This window comes from Tachypleus tridentatus, chromosome 10, assembly GCF_004210375.1.
Source record: "Tachypleus tridentatus isolate NWPU-2018 chromosome 10, ASM421037v1, whole genome shotgun sequence".
Taxonomy (NCBI): Eukaryota; Metazoa; Arthropoda; class Merostomata; order Xiphosura; family Limulidae; genus Tachypleus; species Tachypleus tridentatus.
Genome location: NC_134834.1, coordinates 107,060,246 through 107,079,920, shown reverse-complemented (window position 1 = coordinate 107,079,920; position 19,675 = coordinate 107,060,246). Strand labels below are relative to the sequence as shown.

The 19,675-nt window shown below is 34.3% G+C and overlaps 1 protein-coding gene across 7 annotated transcripts in view; it reads left to right on the top strand.

Annotated features, from left to right (window-relative positions):
* LOC143230052 (uncharacterized) overlaps positions 1-19,675 on the top strand; it is a 110,242-nt gene that overhangs the window by 70,156 nt on the left and 20,411 nt on the right. For all 7 annotated transcript variants that reach the window (XM_076463048.1, XM_076463047.1, XM_076463046.1 and 4 more), the window contains 6 exons: positions 3,895-4,009; positions 4,692-4,958; positions 5,416-5,594; positions 11,835-11,895; positions 17,644-17,865; positions 18,397-18,470. In XM_076463048.1, the coding sequence (XP_076319163.1) occupies positions 3,895-4,009; positions 4,692-4,958; positions 5,416-5,594; positions 11,835-11,895; positions 17,644-17,865; positions 18,397-18,470 (918 nt within the window). The remainder of the gene's footprint in view (positions 1-3,894; positions 4,010-4,691; positions 4,959-5,415; positions 5,595-11,834; positions 11,896-17,643; positions 17,866-18,396; positions 18,471-19,675) is intronic.

Sequence of the window (19,675 nt, the reverse complement as noted above, 5' to 3'; positions counted from 1 at the left end):
ACTGTTGGAGTTTTAAAGCTAGTTAAATTTACAGCAAAATATATGCATTTTCTAGTGCTGATACAAATGAACTGACAGACTCACTGCTGTCTATAACAACTGAATACAGAACATACAAACTCATTTACATTCACTCAAGGCAGAACACTGATTCTCCATATCTGTAACATCTCTAAATACTCCTTGATTTCAGATTTAGAACTTTCTAGGTGTGGTACATAAACTTACACAGTCTTAATGTTATGCATTTTCTAGCTAACATTTGAATTAAAACATTGGAATTATGCAGGTAGTGGCCAAAAATATGGAAACATCATTGTAAAATCATTTAATAGTGTGTTGAGCCACAACAGTTGCAAACAGTATGGCCTGTATGCATTGTGGCATATAGTCTAGCAGCATCTGGAACTCTGCAGGAGGAAGGGAACACCACATTTACACAAGAAAGTCAATCAACTCATACTTGGGTGATGTAAGTGGAAAACACTTTCTTGGACATCTTTCCAGAACATCCCAAGCATGCTTAATTGTATTAAGATCATCTGGTGACTAAGAAGGCCACAAAATATAGATAATATCAGTGTCATGCTCCTGGAGCCATGGGCGACTACCCGTGCTCTGTGGACGGATGCATTGTCATCTTGGAAGACACCCTTATCGTGTGGGACAGAAATGTTGTAACATGGGATGAAGATGATCACTCAGTACCACTAAGTAACAACTGGCAGTGATCTTGTCTTCTAGGAGTATGAGTGCATCCATACCATGCTAGGAAAATTTGCCCTGCACCATTATGGAACCACCAGGACCCTTCACTGTTGGAACCAAGCACTCATGGCTGTAGAGTTCTTTAGACAAGCACAACACATGCAATTGTCCCTTTCTTTATAACATGGTGAAAGATAATTTATCTAACCATAAGACATTTCTCCACTGCTCGGTAGTTCATAGCCACTGGATGTGCACCTGCACATTGCCAAACGTGATGAGCAGATTGTGCACGGTAATTCAACTGTGGAGTTCTCAGGAGACTATTTTTGAGGAAACTGGCTGCTCTTGTCCCAGGTTTAAATTTCTAATCAGTTGGTTTGTGGTTGTTCATCTGTAGTTCAAGTGAATGCACAGGCATCACCTTAGACAACATTTCTCATGAAACGTTGGCAGTTTGAGCTGTCTTTTTGAATAAAGCTCCTGCCAAACATGCCCTAAGAATAACCCCTCATTCAAAATCACTGAGGTTTCCTCTTGCAGCCATGATTTTAGGCAGTCAGTCCTGTCCAGCATTTTTGTACATTATCCTATGCATGCTGGGATGTTTGCTTAACTAATGAATGATCCACATCTGTTTGATAACTTCTGCATTGCATATACAGTCATGTGAAAAAATTAGAGAACTTTTGAAAGCCTGTGTATTTTTGTAACATTTTTGGATAAAATTGCAATTTAATCTCAATTTTAACAATACTGAGAGATTATAGGAATATAACTAAACAATTAAAACTGAAGAAAATACTTTTCAAGATCTTCTGTAAAATGTAATTCTACAAAAATGCATATTCGAACTGAGGAAAAAGTTAGGACACCCTACCCCCTAATAGCTAGTGTTACCCCCTTTGGCTGAAATAACTGCAGTGAGACACTTCTTGTAGCCATCTACCAGTCTCTGACATCTGTCTGAAGAAAGTTTGCTCCACTCCTGGAGAATTCTGTCAGCTTTGAGATGTTTGAGGGGTTTCTTGCATGTACAGCCCGTTTCAAGTCACCCCACAGCATCTCAATGGGATTAAGATCTGGGCCATTAAGATCTTTGACTCGGCCATTCCAGAACTCTCCATTTCTTAGTTTTCAGCCAGTCCTTGATAGATTTACTGGTATGTCTTGGGTCATTGTCATGTTGCAGGGTCCGGTTTCGCTTCAGCTTTAATTTTCTTACAGATGGTCTCACATGATCCCCAAGTGCCCTCTGATACACAGTAGAATTCATGGTGGATTCTATGATTGTGAGCTGTCCAGGTTCTGCTGCAGCAAAGCAGCCCCAAACCATGACACTTCCACCTCCATGCTTCACAGTTGGTATGAGGTTCTTTTGTTGGAATGCTATATTTGGTTTACACCAAACATGTCCTCTGTTCTGGTGTCCAAAGAATTCAATTTTGGACTCATCTGTCCAAGGAACATTATTCCAGAAGTCCTGGTCTTTGTCTACATTCTCTCTGGCAAACTTCAGTCTGGCCTTGATGTTTCTCTTAGAGAGCAAAGGTTTCCTCCTTGCACACCTCCCATGCAAGTTAAACTTGTGCAGTCTCTTTGTGATTGTAGAGGCATGCACTTTCACATCAACAGTAGCCAGAGCTTGCTGTAGGTCCCATGATGACATGTTAGAGTTTTTGGAAACCTCTTTTAGCATCTTGTGGTCTGCTCTCAGGGTGAATATGCTTGGACGACCAGACCTGGGCATGTTCACAGTTGTTTTGAAAGCCCTCTACTTGTTGACTATTTTCCAGACAGTGGAATGACTGATTTCAAACTTTTTGAGATCTTTTTAAATCCTATACCAGACTCATAAGCTGCTACAATTTTCTTTCTGAAGGCCTCAGACAGCTCTTTTGCTCTCACCATGGTGCTCACTCTCACTTCAACAGTCAGGAGCACACCAAACTAAATGTCTGAGGTTTAAATAATGCAAGCATCATTTGCAATGCTGAGTAACGATTTTCTAATAACGTGCACCTGGTGTGATACACCTATGTGTGAGTTGAGCCATTTTATATGGGTATAAATGTGGGGGTGTCCTGACTATTTCCTCAGTTATAATATGCATTTTTGTCGAATTACATTTTACAGGTCTTGAAAAGTCTTTTCTTCAGTTTTAATTGTTTAGTTATATTACTTTAATCTCTCAGTATTGTTACAATTGAGATTACATATCCATTTATCCAAAATTGTTGCATATATACACAGGCTTTCATAGGGTGTCCTAATTTTTTCACATGATTGCACTTGTTGTCCTTTATTTATCCAGGTGTTTCAATTTTTTTGTACACTACCTGTATTGAGTACACACTTTTGTATCGGTTAGTGTTGTTACATCTCAAAGATACACATTAATGCATTGTTATTATTATGTACCAAGTATGCACTTTCTGATTGGTCAGTGTCATTACATGTGAAAGATACACACTGATTTATTAATGTTATTGTCATATACCAAGTACACATTGAATAAATGCATGGTAGTTTTTCTAAGCATTCATTCTTACAGATAATTTTGAAATAAAAATAGTCATATAATACATTAATTTCAGAAAACATGGAATATGAAGTGATTGACTGCTGTTGCAATAACATTATATTGGACAGTTTCAATCAATCGATACTACTATATTTTATATCTTTGGTTGTCTAAACTATGGTTTTATGTCTTTGCTTAGAGTTAAAACTAATCCTTTTGTCGTTTTATGTTGAAAACTGAGGAACGTGAACAGAAGGTTAAGTGAATGTTTTTATTTGTTATTTTTCCAATTTAGAAAGATTCCTAGTAGAAAGATAAGTGTGTTTACTGGTTTTAGTAATAATAGTAAAAATATTTAAAATTTGACTATTTGTTTAACAAAAGTTTGGAATGTAAATTGCACATTGATTTAAAAAGAAACAACAAAGTTCTAAGATCAGCCGTAATTTTTATCCAGAAATATTAATGCGTAAATAACCTCCTAATTTCTGTATATTTATTCATAACTGTATATGAAATCTCATCTGTAAACTCTGGCCAAAGTACCAACAAAAAATGTAAAATTAAGTCTCAAAAATTAGGAATAAAAATTTATTTAGTTCGTTGGAAACATTGTATCCTATTTGGACACATGCTAATTTTTCACAAACATTACATTTTAGGAAGGGCCATATACAAAGCTTAGGAATGATGATACTAAAAGTGTCAAGAAAGAACTATTGAAAAGGAGGTCAGACTTCTTAGGTATCAATCCATCAGATGTTCAGTTTGAATTTGGTAAGTGATTGATTCATTAAGCCTCACATATTACGAATAAGTTGTAATGTGTTGAATAAAGTCCAATATCCTTTCTCTTTGAATCTGTCAAAAGTTATATGTTTAATTTTAACATGCATATTGTTATTTGTCCACAGAGAGGTTTGATATTATGTAATGAAGACAAGCATGATATTTGGAACTTTCTTAATAGTTTTAGAAAAATCAGCAGCATGAAATGCAAGTTAGATTATTATTACCTGCTGTGTAAATGTTTTTTCCTTTGTTTCACGCCCGGCATGGCCAAGCGTGTTAAGGCGTGTGACTCGTAATCTTAGGGTCACAGGTTCGCATTCCCGTCACGCCAAACATGCTCGCCCTTTCAACCATGGTGGCGTTATAATGTGACGGTCAATCCCACTATTCGTTGGTAAAAGAGTAGCTCAAGAGTTGGCTGTGGGTGGTGATGACTAGCTGCCTTCCCTCTAGTCTTACACTGCTAAATTAGGGATGGCTAGCAGAGATAGCCCTTGAGTAGCTTTGTGCGAAATTCAAAAAACAAACCTTAGTTTCACATATAAAACTAGGACAGTTTTATTGATTAAATAAATTTTATTGTAATTATAATTATTCTTTTTTCTTTTCCATAATGGTACCTTTAGGATCAAATTGACTTAAGGACAAATTTATTTTACGATTTCAGATGATACTCTTATCCAGCCACCTCCAAACATCGAAGACATTCTTATTTCTGAAAGACAGTTACAGAGGCAGCTGGCATGTCAATCTGAACCCAACGAAAACTCTGTGAAAACTGAAGAACTTCTCATTAGAAAACAGGAAACAGATAGTGAATCAGAGCATTACATTGGTTGTAATCAAAATGAAGAAACTGCTCAAATAAAAAGGGAGATTATTAGTAATTTGGAACAACAGCAAGAAATTGACCATAAGGATAGGATTGTCAAAGGTAGTTGTTAAGAACATTTAATAACCTTATATAAATATAATGTTCATGTTCAGTTTCACATATGTTTGGGACATTTTAGATTGGTTATCTACTTTGAGCCCTTTCTATTTTCCTTATAGTATAATCAACTCCTTTCAGTGATGTCTTCCAGTGTCTCTGCAATAAGATGCTAATTTCACTGTGTATCAAAGAATATTATTTTGTTGTCCTAATATTCTGTTTATTCTTTCTCTTCTAGAGAATATTTCATGCAATATGAAATAATTATACCATATTATTCTTAATTCATATAGTGAGTTATACTGAATCAGATCCAATGTGACTTATAACTAACAACTCTATGTTGAGACAGGAAGGAAAGTCTGATATTTTTTCTTCTCTGAAACTGTATATACACAGTTGAGAAGGATGTTAGTTACTTTATAATATCTTTCACAAAAAAACGTTTTTTTATCAGATAATCAAACTGTAGATGCTGAATGTGGAGAATATTTTGTGAAAGGATATGATGTTGATGATAGACCTGAAGAAGAAAGGAAGAGTATGTTGGAAGGAGAATCTGATATGGTAGAGCAACAGATGGGACGGGAAGAGGAACAGCCTTGTAAAAAAGTGGATACTGTGCAAGAAAAAGAGGTACACTAATGTGCATAATTTGTCAGACATTATAATTACATAACTGAGAACCAGTTTCTAATTAAATATTAATGTTGACATTTTTCACAAATTATTTATTTTTCTCATTACCTCTTGTCCAGTCATCTTATTAGTAACCAATCTAGTTTAAGCAATAAAGATAGCCAATACACAGAGGAAAAACTGAATTGTAATTTAGTGCTTCGTATTAAAACAAAAAATGATTACATGAAAGCTTTTTTCTTAATTCTTTCTTATGGTTCTTATCACATCTAACTTTTAACTTGTGGACAAACTGTTGACTCAGTTTTGTTTTTTTACTAAGAAGTAACTTACCACACTTACAAGATTGAATTGAATTTCATTTGTATTAATTTTATACATACTCAATTACTATTACTTCAGGTGTGTTAGAACTACTCAGGTATTGTAGAATTATATAAAATGTATTATAAACACTTCTGATGGTTTAAGTCTACTTCAGGCGTCTTTTGTATTACTGTTGATGTAGAACTGCTTTATTTGTTTTAGGACTAATTTAGGTATATTAGAATTACATTCAAACATCTTACAACTACTTCTGGTCATTTGGTGCTGTTCTAGATGTTGAATATTTCATTTCTCCACGTAATGTTGAAATATGAAATTAGTTTTTAACAGCTTCAAATCAAATTCATAAATTCCAATATGTTATGTTAATTCTACTCTTGAACATCTTTTCTCCACTTGTACTGCCCTCTGTATGCACATGTTTCTACTCTTCCCTGGCTTTGATATTCCCATGAGACATTGGGATATTGTCACTAGCACTCTCTATTCCTTGCAGCTTGTAATAATTTCTCAATTGGCAGTGTAACTGTTAGAATGTGTTTTCACTTGTTTCTTCATATTGAAAATTTTCTTAATTATAATGTTTACTGTTGATTATTAGGCTGCACATATTTTTTAACTGTACATTTTTTAATCTTTGAAGTTTTGAGGAATAAAACATTGATATCAGTTTTTCTGCTGGTTACCTGCACTGGTAATGCATTTTCAATTTGACTTGACATCTGTCATAGCTTTTGTCACTGCTACAGCTGATTTACCCACCATGTCTATCTGCTCAGGAAGTAATGACTCTAATCATAGGTATTTAGCTACTTTTTGCAGTTTTCTGAATCACCTTGTGATTGTCTTCACATATCATGCGAGTATTTGCCTGAACACGTCAATCAGGATTTGGACATCCTGCCTCCCTTCATGGCTAAGTACCACAATCACATGTTCTTTTGAGGAATGTGTCCCAGCTTCCATCAGCATTTGTAGACTTAATCAGCCAGGTTTGTTTTTGGGTTCTTTTGGGTCAAGATGTCTTTTTGTCTTGTCTTTGTTTGTCTCCATTGTTTTTGCATGATTTGCACATGGAACCTCTTCTAGGCAAGGAGATTTTGGGAGACATTTCTGACTCTTTGGAGCCTAGAGTTGAAACTGCTCATTTGCATACCTCTTTTTCCTTCATGGCCTTTTTTTTATCCAAACTCCCTCCTAAACCTGTTTATGTGTCTCATCTTCCTTCTCCTTTTCTCTTGCTGATTCCAACTGCTAGTATTCCTGAGGTTTGCCATCATTCATTAGGATGCTGTCTTCAGGACTGTCAGTGATCTCTATGACCAGGCTTTTCAGGTTTGCCCACATTTGAAAGCCATGCACCCTAGGGTTCTGAAGTTTAAGAGGATATAGTTTTTCTTTTTTATTTTCCCCTTCCTTTGTCTCTGCATCCAATTTCTTTCCCTCCTACTCAGAAGCCCATTATTGATCAGCATCTTTCAGCCTTACTTCTCAAGACTTCCATGAAGCAGGAAATCCATATTGTCTGGATTTTCTTTCCAGACAGGACTGGTGCCATAACATTAATCTGTAGGGTCTGAACTGCTTCTTTATCCTTCCATGTCTCATCATGGAGTTCTGCCTTACTCTTTATTGGGTTTTCACTCCTGGTTGGTAGATGACAAAAGTCATTGTGTCAAATGCATACCTACACATTCCCATTTTCTTTACATCCAGGCGTTATATTTGATTTGACCATCAAGGGTATGTATTTCAGCTCTAGCCTCTTTCTTTCAGACTTTCTTTAATTACCTACAATCTTTGTAAAATGTTCTGGGTGTTTACCCAACTTTTTCCTTACCAGGGTCTTTGTTTCCATCATTATATAAATAACTTGCAACTTCTAGCTTCCTCACAGGTAGACTCTACCCTTCATATTCAGTTTCTCCTCAGAGAAGTGGTTTTAGTTGCTTGGTTGGTGAAAGTGAAGTATTTCTTCATCTAGTTCTTTTTGAGGTGTTGTTCAATTCCCTACATAGTCAGGCCCAACCTTATCCCCTTCATTTAAAAGCTATAGGGTTTATATTTTACAGACTTTTCTCCTTCTCCCTCTGTGCAAAATGTTTTTCTCTGTTTAGATGATATGGGCCTCATTGGATTTTGTTAGACCAGTGGAGCCTCATTCAGGATCCTATGGATGCTCCCTTTTCCTTTCTCCTTCCTTACAGACCAAATTTGCTTGGTGGCTGGATTGACACAATACAGCTATTGGTGTTCCTCTTCCTTGACTGAAATATCTCCATTTTGCTGGTACTTCACTTTCAAACTGGGATGCTTATGTAGATGCATGTGTAACATTAGGCAGGCTGAGCATTTGGTTCAGCTTGGTCGTTAGAGCTTCAACTAACACCACCTGTTACACTGTTATTTATTTTAAGTGAGGATGCAGTTGGTGAATGGAGCACACAGGCACTAACTTGAGACTTTACAGTTAAAGCAAAGAATTCTGAGGCTAAGATTTCAAGAATATTTCTTTATTAACTTTTTCACATACTTAATGGGTGCATCCAACATACATATTTTCAAATAGATTAACCTTTTTACTTTAATTAACACTTTTACTAAATATTTATTTAACTCTATACTACTTAATACGATAACCCATGCTTAGGAATAATGGCATTAGAATACCTATAGAGAATTCAGGTGAGAAACAGTTGTCTCATTACAGTAGTGGACTTATTGAAGCGGTGTAGAGAACTTGCGTGGAGCCTAGAAGCAACTTCTTTTATTACAGGAGAGCTCACTTTTTGGCTGTTACATGAAGTTTTATTTAACTTTTCCTTTGTATCCTCATGATCTGTCAAATAGTATACACAACGACACGCAAGTAGTTCCAATGCTTAATTGGTCAATTCTATTATGATCGTGGGCAACAATTGACAATAAAAACAACTCCAATTATCCATTAGTCGAAACTAGAGATGGTGAATCATCAGACTATTCTCTTGTATCTATACTCACATTCTTGTTATCGATATTTGATCAAAGTGCCAGCTTGCTTCCTTTTCAGGCAGTTTTAAGCTTGAAAATCATAAATCATCTACAGCTTCAGCCCATACTTGTGGCATCTTCAAGCTGTCAGAGATTTGTCCCAGTTCAGTTTAATTAATGCAGCATCCATATCATGCATAACCCTTTTATTGACCTTAATAACATCAGCTTGTTACAGTCTTAAACATACAGCAGAAATTTTCTTAACATGTTTCTTTTGAGTCATCATCTTTATGTAATCCTTTTTTATATGCTTCTGTACCTATACTTCACTTTATCACTGTATCACACTTCTCCTTATTGCATACAGTTATCTGAGGTATTTAAAATACCTAGTGATGCCTCACTTGGGAGGTTTCAAGGTGATGGACTCTCTCAGAGTTCCATCGCAATATTAACCTCCTGGATTTCCTTGCCACTTATCATGTTTTGGTTCATTTAATTCCAGGCCTTCAGGACTGGTCTGTGATGGTACATACTGATTATTTAAAAGTGATCATGTACATCTGCAGATACAGGAATGCTCAGTTGAGAGACCTCTGCTTTTGGACATTGGACCTTCTGTACTGGGCCCATAGAGTTCAAATTATCTTTTTATTGTTTGGCTTGTCATGCTCTGGGTGCCCTGTATCTTGTGGATGATTTATCACTTCATGAGAGGATTCTTCCTACAGTGTGATTGTTGAGTCTGTGGATGTTTTGAAGACTCTGTATCCATTGGGGTGTTCCAGTGCTTGGATGCCTTTGCTATTAATTGCAGTTCTCAGCGCTCATGGTTTTAGTCTGTTCCACATCCTTTGGCTGAAGCAGTGTATGCCTTCAGTAAGGATTAGTAAGGTTTATACCTGTATGCCTACACTCCCATTTGTCTGATTTCCTGGTACATTTCCATCATTCACACCACTTTATGTCAAGTTCTGTTTGTGGTTCCATATTGGTCGGCTCAGCAGTGATTGCTGCTTTGTGCAAACTACTGGTGTTATCTCATTCCCCTTTTTCCCTCCATCATCCTTTGTCATCCCAAATTTGGTATGTATTATCTGTTGATTCTCACACTTAGACTTTTGTCTGGTTCCTGGCCTAGCAACCAGGCTTTTAGAGCATGTGGTATCTTGTTTCCTATTCGATACACCCTTCCTCCATGACAGAAGAAACAAAGAAACTGGTACACATACTATCATTAGTCCATACTTTATGGTCATCCTCCATTCCACCTGACCCTTCCCTACATCACTTCTTCTATAACTTGGCTTTATGGTGCTAGCCTTTTGCTCCCTTCCACTGTGGGCTCATATGACCTAAATAGCTGTATGTTTTGTTTTACTTATTGTGCCCCTATCTTCACTTCACCAGTCCTATCTCATTTATTCCACTCCCTTGTCCTGCGTTTCTCCCAGATTGGAATTTCAGTCTCATCCTTCATGTTCTTTTGAACCCTTTATATTACTTCTTTTTAGAAACCCATTTCCTCTAATTGATTGGATGCAGGCATCATCATTCAGATGTATTCACTCTTTATATCCACCACACCTTATTTTACAGTTCCTTTTTGGCCTTTTCCCACAGTTCTTCTTTTCTGCCTATAACTTTGGATGCTCGGGAGTGTAATTCTGCCTTCAAACATTTTTCTCTTCCTTCCATATCACATCTTTGTGACCATTCCAATCCTAGTTGCTTCCTCTGTCTATTCAGAGCTCTACTGTTATGTAACATGCACTGATTCCTTCCCAGTACTGTGTGCTTTCTCTCATTATCCTCACAGGTTGAATTCCCTTGTTGATTTGTCTGGCTTATTCTGTTTCTTTTCTTGATGATTGTTGTCTTTTCTGTGTATATTCCCATTAAATCCATCATCTTACCATGTCCACGGCTGCTCATTTCTGTCATGCATTGAAGAACATCATATTAGTGCTGGTATATGAGCCACTCCCCACACCTTTACTGCTCTCTATGTGTACTATTTAGCCATTTCTTCTTCTGTGGGGTTTCATCTTCCTCCTGTCACCATGTTGAACTCTACGATATCTCTTTGAGAGGTTATGTGCTTCTCTTTTTTCTGCATTTCCTTTGTACTTTATCTAAAGAGAATCATTTTCTCACTGGACTTTCCTCCAACTCTTTGGGGATAAGATATATTGAAAGTCAACATTTTCCTGCACAGAAAATGTATTTCTGTTAACAGCTTACCACCTCTCTCACTTTCCATCCCACTTCCAGTGTTGGTTTTCTATGTACTGTGCAATCTTAAAGTGATTACATAAAAGAGAGGGCACTGTTGATGATAGAAGTTGTGTTCTACTCCTATTGGTGGAGGATTGCTAGACAGTTGTATGCAGATGTCTTATGGCTATGCAGGAGGGTAGGTAGGGAATATCAAGGTAAGTTGCAAGCAAAAATTTGCCTTTTTAGAGGGAGTACAAGTTGAGAAAAGCAATTTATGGTTAGAGGTAAGTGTGTATTTGAAATATGTTGTCAGCTTAGGTAAATGTTAAAGTTTGTGTAGTACAATAAATGCTTTACATAACAACTTGATATTAAAATAAGTACTGTATTTAAATGTGCTTGTTACTGCAATAAGTACTCTTTCTAAGTTTTTCATATTACAACAAATGTCTTATTTAGCTATTGTTAATACAAACAGTAATGTAGTAGAAATTTTACTAAAGCCAAGATAAATTTCCTTAATTTGCTCTAGTGATTTTATCTGTGAATGTTGTTCTGCTTTTAAGTGTTATAAATTGATAGTTTATGATATTCTTGTGAAAGCTTTGGGTCTCTCTGTTACTTGTTGTTCACATATTCTATTTGATGACTAAAGTTTTTGAGAGAGATTTATTTTGAAGAATGGTGTTTCAAACTCAGTTTTGTTATTTCAAGGTTCAGCAACCTTACTACAGAACTGATGATATAGGAGCTGTTGCTTCATCTGTAAGTTGTGGTAAGTTGTACATATTTCACTTAAAGAGTTCTCTAACATTTTGTTTATATCAATTACAATTTATAGAGAAATGGGACAATTATTTGGAAGGGAAGAATTTTGCTAACTGTCTGTGAGCCAAATATTCATGTTACTTAGATTTTGGTGTTTTTTTGGAAGATTTAAACATTTTTAGTCATGTATTACTTTTATATGTTTATATAAATTCAAGTTCAGCATGAAATATCCTGCAACAGTATGGTTGGAAGGTAAAATTGAATAGAGGTGTTAACACTCCTACGAAAAGTGGGGCCTAATAGGCCCCAGAGCAACTTGAAAGGTTATTAATATTAGGCTAATAATTTTGTATTTAAATGAAATTGCCATTTAAATCCATTAATGAATGGATTAACGAGATTCCCACTGTCCCTATCTACTATCTAGCGAAACCACAGCCAGGGGAACGGGCTATCAGGACTAGAAACGTCTTTTCGTAGGAGTGTTAAGGATATTACACAAATGCGAGTGCTACAGTTACCTATTGCCACCAAGGTTGCTACTGTGATTTATTTCACATATTTCCCCATGGGTATAAATAGACCCATCATTCAGTTAAAATGAAACTAACGAGTATGTACTCAGTTAACTAATGAAATGTATGTATAAAATACCAAGACATCTCTCAGGCAGTACTGTAGAGTGTATAACAGCTAAGTAGGGTTTTGTTTTAGTGTAGTTGTGCACAAGTTTATAAACATTTTGAGGACTGAGAATAAAATGATTTACAGTTTTCAAAGTAATTTGTCATTAGTAACATTTGTAACATTGTAATCTCCCAAGCACCTATTTGCTGCCAGAAAGGAAAGAAAGAGACTCACATATCTTCTCTTTTACCTCCTGTAAAGCTCTTGGAAGAACATTGACATTTTCTGATCCTTTATCTAACTTTAATCTTTCAATTAGTTAACTTATGATCAAGGGATTAATGTGTACATAATTCAGATCAGTTTTACTATTACCCATAGAATACTAAAAGTCAGAAACATTTTTGATACCTTCTCCTGTAAAACAGAAGAAATATTTGTGATCACAATCACATTATTGTTCACAAATAATCCTGCTATCAGAATGCTTTAAGGGCCCAATTCCCATTTCAACATTTTGTGTACCTTTAATATACTTAACCAAATTCTTGCTGTTAGTTTTAATATTATTGGCTATTTCCTGCAAGTCCTCATGGATTTCAAGATTTTTTTTTAGATCTTCCAGTCCATCCATCAGTTTCATCCTTTTAATCCTTCTACTGCAGGAAGATCCAAGTGTGCTTGTTATGACATTTTATATTCAGAATTTAAACTACTTTATTATTAATATTAGTGAACAAATATGGCATCAAAATATAACCAATAAACCACATTTTTAATGTTATGTAACTTTTAAGATCTTAATTTTAAAAGGAAGTATTTAAGTAAGTCCTTGATCTCCCTTTGTATGAAAATCATAACATTTGTTCTCTATTTCTCACCCATTCTGTAATTTATTTTACTGCCAGTTTCTAAAGTATGGAATTTAATGTAAATTAATTATTATAACATAAATATTACTAAGGTAAAGTATAATTTTTACATCTTTGATCCTTCATTTCTTATGGAGATATAACCTAGAAATTCAGACCCACTTGTCATGCCCATCTGTCATATTCTTTTTTTCACAAATTGTCAGTAATTCTCTCTGACATTTTAATTTGTTATTTTTAACCATTAGAAAGACAAAATGATGTACAATATTATGTTGTTTTTAGTACAGAATATCATCTGTTTCATCTTCAGGTTGAATATTTTTCTTTTGCTGTTCATTTCAACAAACTTAAAGTAAGATTGAAACCCTGTTATGTCACATTTAGAAAGTCAGTTAAATTATGATAGTTTTAGTACATTGTATGCTTTGTGCATGTTATTATTCTGTGTTTTCAGGTACATTCTTTAAATAAATAAAATATATTTAATATACTACTTCTGTCACTACAAAACAAAAGTAGGCTTAACTTTCATTATCGACCAAGAGCACAAAAAGTAAAGTGTTGAATGTTAGTACTATATTTCCTGTTTATCATGTACAGTTTTTAGTTAATGTTATGAAAGTAACTAACATGTAAAAATTTGGAACTTTTAAAAGGTAAATTAAGTGGTGTAATGAAATGATGATAATTCTTTACAAGGTCTGGTAATGAATAGCTCATGTTACATTATTCAATACAGTAACCATGTATTCTATGTATTGCATTCACAAAGTGATTTACAACTTGTGTGTCAGGATTATCATTTAGACACAGTTCAAAGTGCAATCAAACACTAGAGTTATTTAGAAACATATTTAAACCATTAAAAGCTTTAAGCTATTTAGAAGATAATCTTTATTTTAACATTTATCCCCGATTTTCTCTTTCATAGGTTTAGTAAACCAGTTAGGTTTGGTCTTCCATGTTATCCTTTATATTGGTTTATTTTGGGTTTAAGTTGTTGTATAAGTAAGGCTTCTTTAATTTTGCGTATGTTTATGTTTGTTTCTTTATTTAGTATTTGAGTGTTTTCTATGGTTATGTTGTGTTTATTTGACTTGCAGTGTTCGAAAACGTGTGAAGGTGACTTTTTATGTTCTTTGAATCTGGTTTCCATTTTTCTACTTGTTTCTCCAATATAGAAGTCGTGGCAGTTTTCCCAAAATAAACCAGTATAAAGGAATGCCTTTATACCTATATTAATATAATAAAATAAATAAAATTATATATTCAAACATCTAATACTGCCCTCTACATTCTGACACTCAGTTACACAACCCCTTTCAAACATGTGGTCAGCTTCCGGTCAGTTACCTCTTTCTTTGTGAACCTGACAATGACCGAAGAAGGTCGAAACGTTGTTCGCTTTTCTATGTAAAATATTTTCTCAACCCAAACGAGCCATTTTTGCATATAAATCTAAAATCTCATCTTTTTCACTTGGGTCTCTGATTGTTTGGTGGACAAAACCATCTTGTATCACCTGATGAAATCTTTCTCCCTCACTGTTTGACTCCTTACATTTGAAAGCTAACAGGTGATAGCAGAAGCATAAAGGGTTGGAATTCACTCAGTTACTGATACTGAAAATGTGGTTTTATTGATATATACTGAATTTACTCCCTGGGAGTAGACTTTAGTACTTGATGATGCTGTATTTCACTTAAAATTTATCACTTAGCAAATGAAAACTTGTCTTGAATTTGTCATAAAGATACATCCAAAACCACCTCATGTGAAAGTTTCTGGATTGAGCTAACTTTTAATATTCAACATATTGTGGTATAAAGACACTCTTTGTCTTCTGAGGGATATGTTAATGAGAAAAATGTTGATTTTTATAACACATTTGAATAGTGAGTGTAACATTTATTTATAAATATAACTTTTTAATTTTAAATAGTAATTTTATTGCTAATTATGGAATTTTTAGTTTGCTGTAGTGTTTTATTTATGTGTTAGGTTTGTTTAATGGACTTCACAATGAAAGGAGAGGAATGTATTACAGGCTTTGTTTGTAATATTTTTAGATGTTTTGTTTGATAGAGAGAGTTTTAAAATGATATAGTGATATATGATACCTAGAAGTTATCTGAGTTTGAGAAAATATCTCATATTTTCTAAATACTGGGAAGATATAAATATATTGAAACATCAGAAGAATGTTGGATAATTAGTTAATCAGTTCAGTGATTAGTGAGTCTGCCAAGTAGGAAGTGAGTTGATTAGATAGTTGAAGTTAATTAATGGCTCTGTTACTGTATTGTTTGTGGATTACTGAGTGTTTTAGTCAGCTTGTTTTTGTACAAAAGGATATTTAATAGTAAGTGACCATTAAAGCTTCATTTGTGATTTAGGCTTATCAACAAACTTAACATTCAGAACCTGTACTTCACAGTTTGAGAATCAAATTGCTTTTTGTTATCACTAAGAAAACTGGACTTTACGTTATGCTTACAAAATGATGAAAAAAGAGTCTGTAAGATAATAGAAACAATTACAACAGTATTATGTCTGTACTCTCAAACCCATGTAACATGCTCCTCCTAATCAATCCCCTAGCTGTCTAGTTCTGTTCTTAATATCTGGTCTTAATCTATACATTTTTCCATCTACTATAGTCAAGCATTACCCCAAAATTGTCTGTGAATTATCTTCAAACATGAAAGTTCTATAAGTGTATAAAGCATTGTATTTTTCTGATCTTTCATAAAACATTAGTCAGAGCCATAATTATCATACATCACCCAATCAAAGTACCTAACACATCCTATAAATTCCATCTACGTATCCCTGAACTGTCTCTGATCATACTGAAGTTTTCTTTTAACATTTTATGTTAACTCTGTTAGTATTAATATTGTCAGTTTAACCACCTGATATTTGTAACTTTAACTAAAATTAAAGTTCACAGATTAAATTTTAGATAAGTTTAACCAAAATTGTCTGTTACTATTAGTACTGTCACTATGGTGTATATACCTAATTACACTTTACTGGCTACTTAGCAGTTTTCAAATTAGAATTGGAACAATAATTTAACCCTTAATTAAAATGAATCTTACTTATTCAAGTAGAACTTGTGTTATTTTTTGTTTCAACTTTAGTATTCCAAAATACTGCAGTTACTTGTAACCAACTGTCCAAAAACAATATGTAAAGTTAGGCCTAACAATGTTATTACACAATTATTTAGAATTCAAGCTTAGCTACATTTTTTTACAAAAGTGTTCAATCCAAACCAGTCTTACCAAAATGCTCTTAGAGGTTTTAGAAAAATTTCCAATGCCTGCTAATGTTATAATAAACCAATCTATTTAAATTGTAAAATCTAACATTATATATAACTTTAGGGCAAAATGTTTGTTTGTTTGTTTTTTGAATTTTGCACAAAGCTACTCGAGGGCTAACTGTGCTAGCCGTCCCTAATTTAGCAGTGTAAGACTAGAGGGAAGGCAGCTAGTCATCACCACCCACTGCCAATTCTTGGGCTACTCTTTTACCAACGAATAGTGATATTGACCATAACATTATAACGCCCCTATGGCTGAAAGAGTGAGCATGTTTGGCGCAACGGGGATGCGAACCCGCAACCCTGAGATTACGAGTCACACGCATTAACACGTTTGGCCATGCCGGGTTCCAGGGCAAAATAAATGTAACATAACGGAATCAAAGTTTGCAGTATTAATACTCCATGGTAACTAATTTGATTATTTAATTTTATCATTGCAGAGTACCTTTCATATAAACTGTGTTCACTTAAATTGTTACATATGTAAATATTATTTCTATCTGGTTTATTTTTCTGCCCCTCATTAAGTTACTCTCTTCAGGTTTTCTAGATTCTCAGCACAATGTGTAAGAAAAAGACACTGCAGTATTTAAATTGTAGTTAAATTAAACCAATATGGTGTCTAATTATATTTCCTTTTGTTCCACATAATTATCTGGGAGTTGTAACAAATCTTCAATATTAATTGTATCTAATATTGATAAACAGTTTAAAATAGTTTGATTAAAAATTTAAGTTTTTCTTATAAAATTTACAATTTTAATTTTCTTTAAAATGTGTAATGAAAATAAGAAGGAATTATTTTTATCAAATGTGTGTTTGTGTAATAAATTAATTTAACTCACTTTAGGTTATAAAAGCAACTTCAAATAATTTTGACAAAAAATTATATTGTTTTTCTTTGTGGCTTCCTCAGTTTATCAGAAAACACTAATACAAGATCAAGAAATTCCTCCAACATTTCGACATGCCCCAGACCATGGACTGTATCGGCAAAAACCTTTTGTGCATGCTGACTCTCATAGTCCAACTGAAGAAAGCACTTGGGATAGAGAAGAAATGATTCGAGCAAGTCGCAATCCTCAGGGCCTTGACAGCCAACTTGTAATTAATACAAATAGATTAGTGCCTGATGTTGGTGAGTAAATCCTTGAAATTATCTAGTAATATAGGAACTACTTTACTTGTACATTCATTTTTACTTTAAGGATTACAAGTCCTGCACAAGATTTTTGATGATATTTTAGCTTGTTATAAATATAAAATTGTTTTTAAGTGTTACTTATTTTTAATAATTCTTTTTTATTTCTTAAAGTAGTACAAACATGTTCAATTTATTTTGTGTTTTTAGTCTTAGTTGTTTTGAAAGTTAAATGCTAATTATAATAAAAATGTAAAAAAATGACTTTTTAGCATTTCAAAACTGATGACCACAAATGCCTGAAAGTTTCAGTTATGCCATTATGTGAAGACAAACTACAAAATAAAGTCTATTATGTGTTACTGTTAAAACAAGAAACTACATTTTAACACCTAGCTCACAGAAGTTGTAGTTTTTATTAATGAAAACTTTTAAGTTCACAACTAAGAAATCATACACAGAATTAGTGTAAGCTATTATTTATGACATGTCAGATAAATTTTATGTATCTGACCTCTTTATATCTAGGGACAGAAAAGGGGAAAGTTTCTCCAGACTCACAGTCTCTTGTACCTGAAGCAAACATCAGAAGACATGAAAACGTATGTGATTTTAAGTATAGTAATTAATTACTAGCTGTATAAGATTTTTTCTTCCACTGTTCATTTTAAATTATTATTTTACAGTATATTCCTAAATCATAATGAACACTGAATACATACATAGTTACACCAACACTCGTGAGTAGTTGGTATTTTATGGTGTAAAGCATCTAGGATATCTGTACCAAATGACTGGTAAAAAATTAAAAGTAAAGTAAAATTATTAAAATTCCTAAAAAGGAATTATGGTAAGACAAAACAAAGTTTAGTTTTTTAATTAAAAACTTAAATAGCATTAAAGAGGCTAATAAACTAAAAACATTTATAAGGTGAGCAGTATCAGTATCAGGGGTAAACCTTGGGACAAAACATCTCTAAAATGGTACAATTGTTGAGAGTCATAACGATGGCATGACAGTAAAATATGGACTATTGTGACCTGAGTGTCATGCATTGGTACATCAGTCCCAGATAAAAGAAAATGATGAGTTAAAAACTGTGTCCAGTTCGTAGCATATTTAGGACAACTTCTTTTTCTTGATCCTTACAGAAACAAGACAGCCAAAGTTCAATAGAGGGTTTTATCTGGAAAAGCTTGTTTTCACATTGCTCACTCCAAGTCAACTGCCAACTGATACAGAGCTGAGTCTTCATAGTCCCTGTATTGAACAGGCATAGCAGTGGTAGTGCCAGAGCAGACAAACTTAGCTGTGGTATCAGAGAGTTGTTCCTGCAAATACTAATATGGTCTGGTATCCAGAAGAACTCAATAGAAGTAGATATTAAACACAAATGGGTCAGTTGGTATAAACAGTAAAATTTGAGTACTGCTTAGCTTCCATGTGATGCAAGGCAAGAGAAATGGCATATGGTTCAGCAGTGAACACAGAAACTGTAGAGAGGATTCTGTGCACCACCATGGCAAAGCCCACAGAGCCACCTGATTTTGAGCCATTCATATAAATAGGAATGGAAGGATGGTTTGAAAGATGTTCAGCAAACAAAAGATGGTACTTCCAATTTGGAGTATCCACTTTTCTCAGATGACTCAAAGGTCACATTTGGGTATGGTAATAAGCCATGGTGGGATGGATTGACCAGTGGATACAGCAATGTCATCCAAGGATAGACCCAATTCATCGAACTGCACCTGTATATGAAGACCAAAAGGAACAAAGGCTGATCATCTACTCCGAAAAAACATA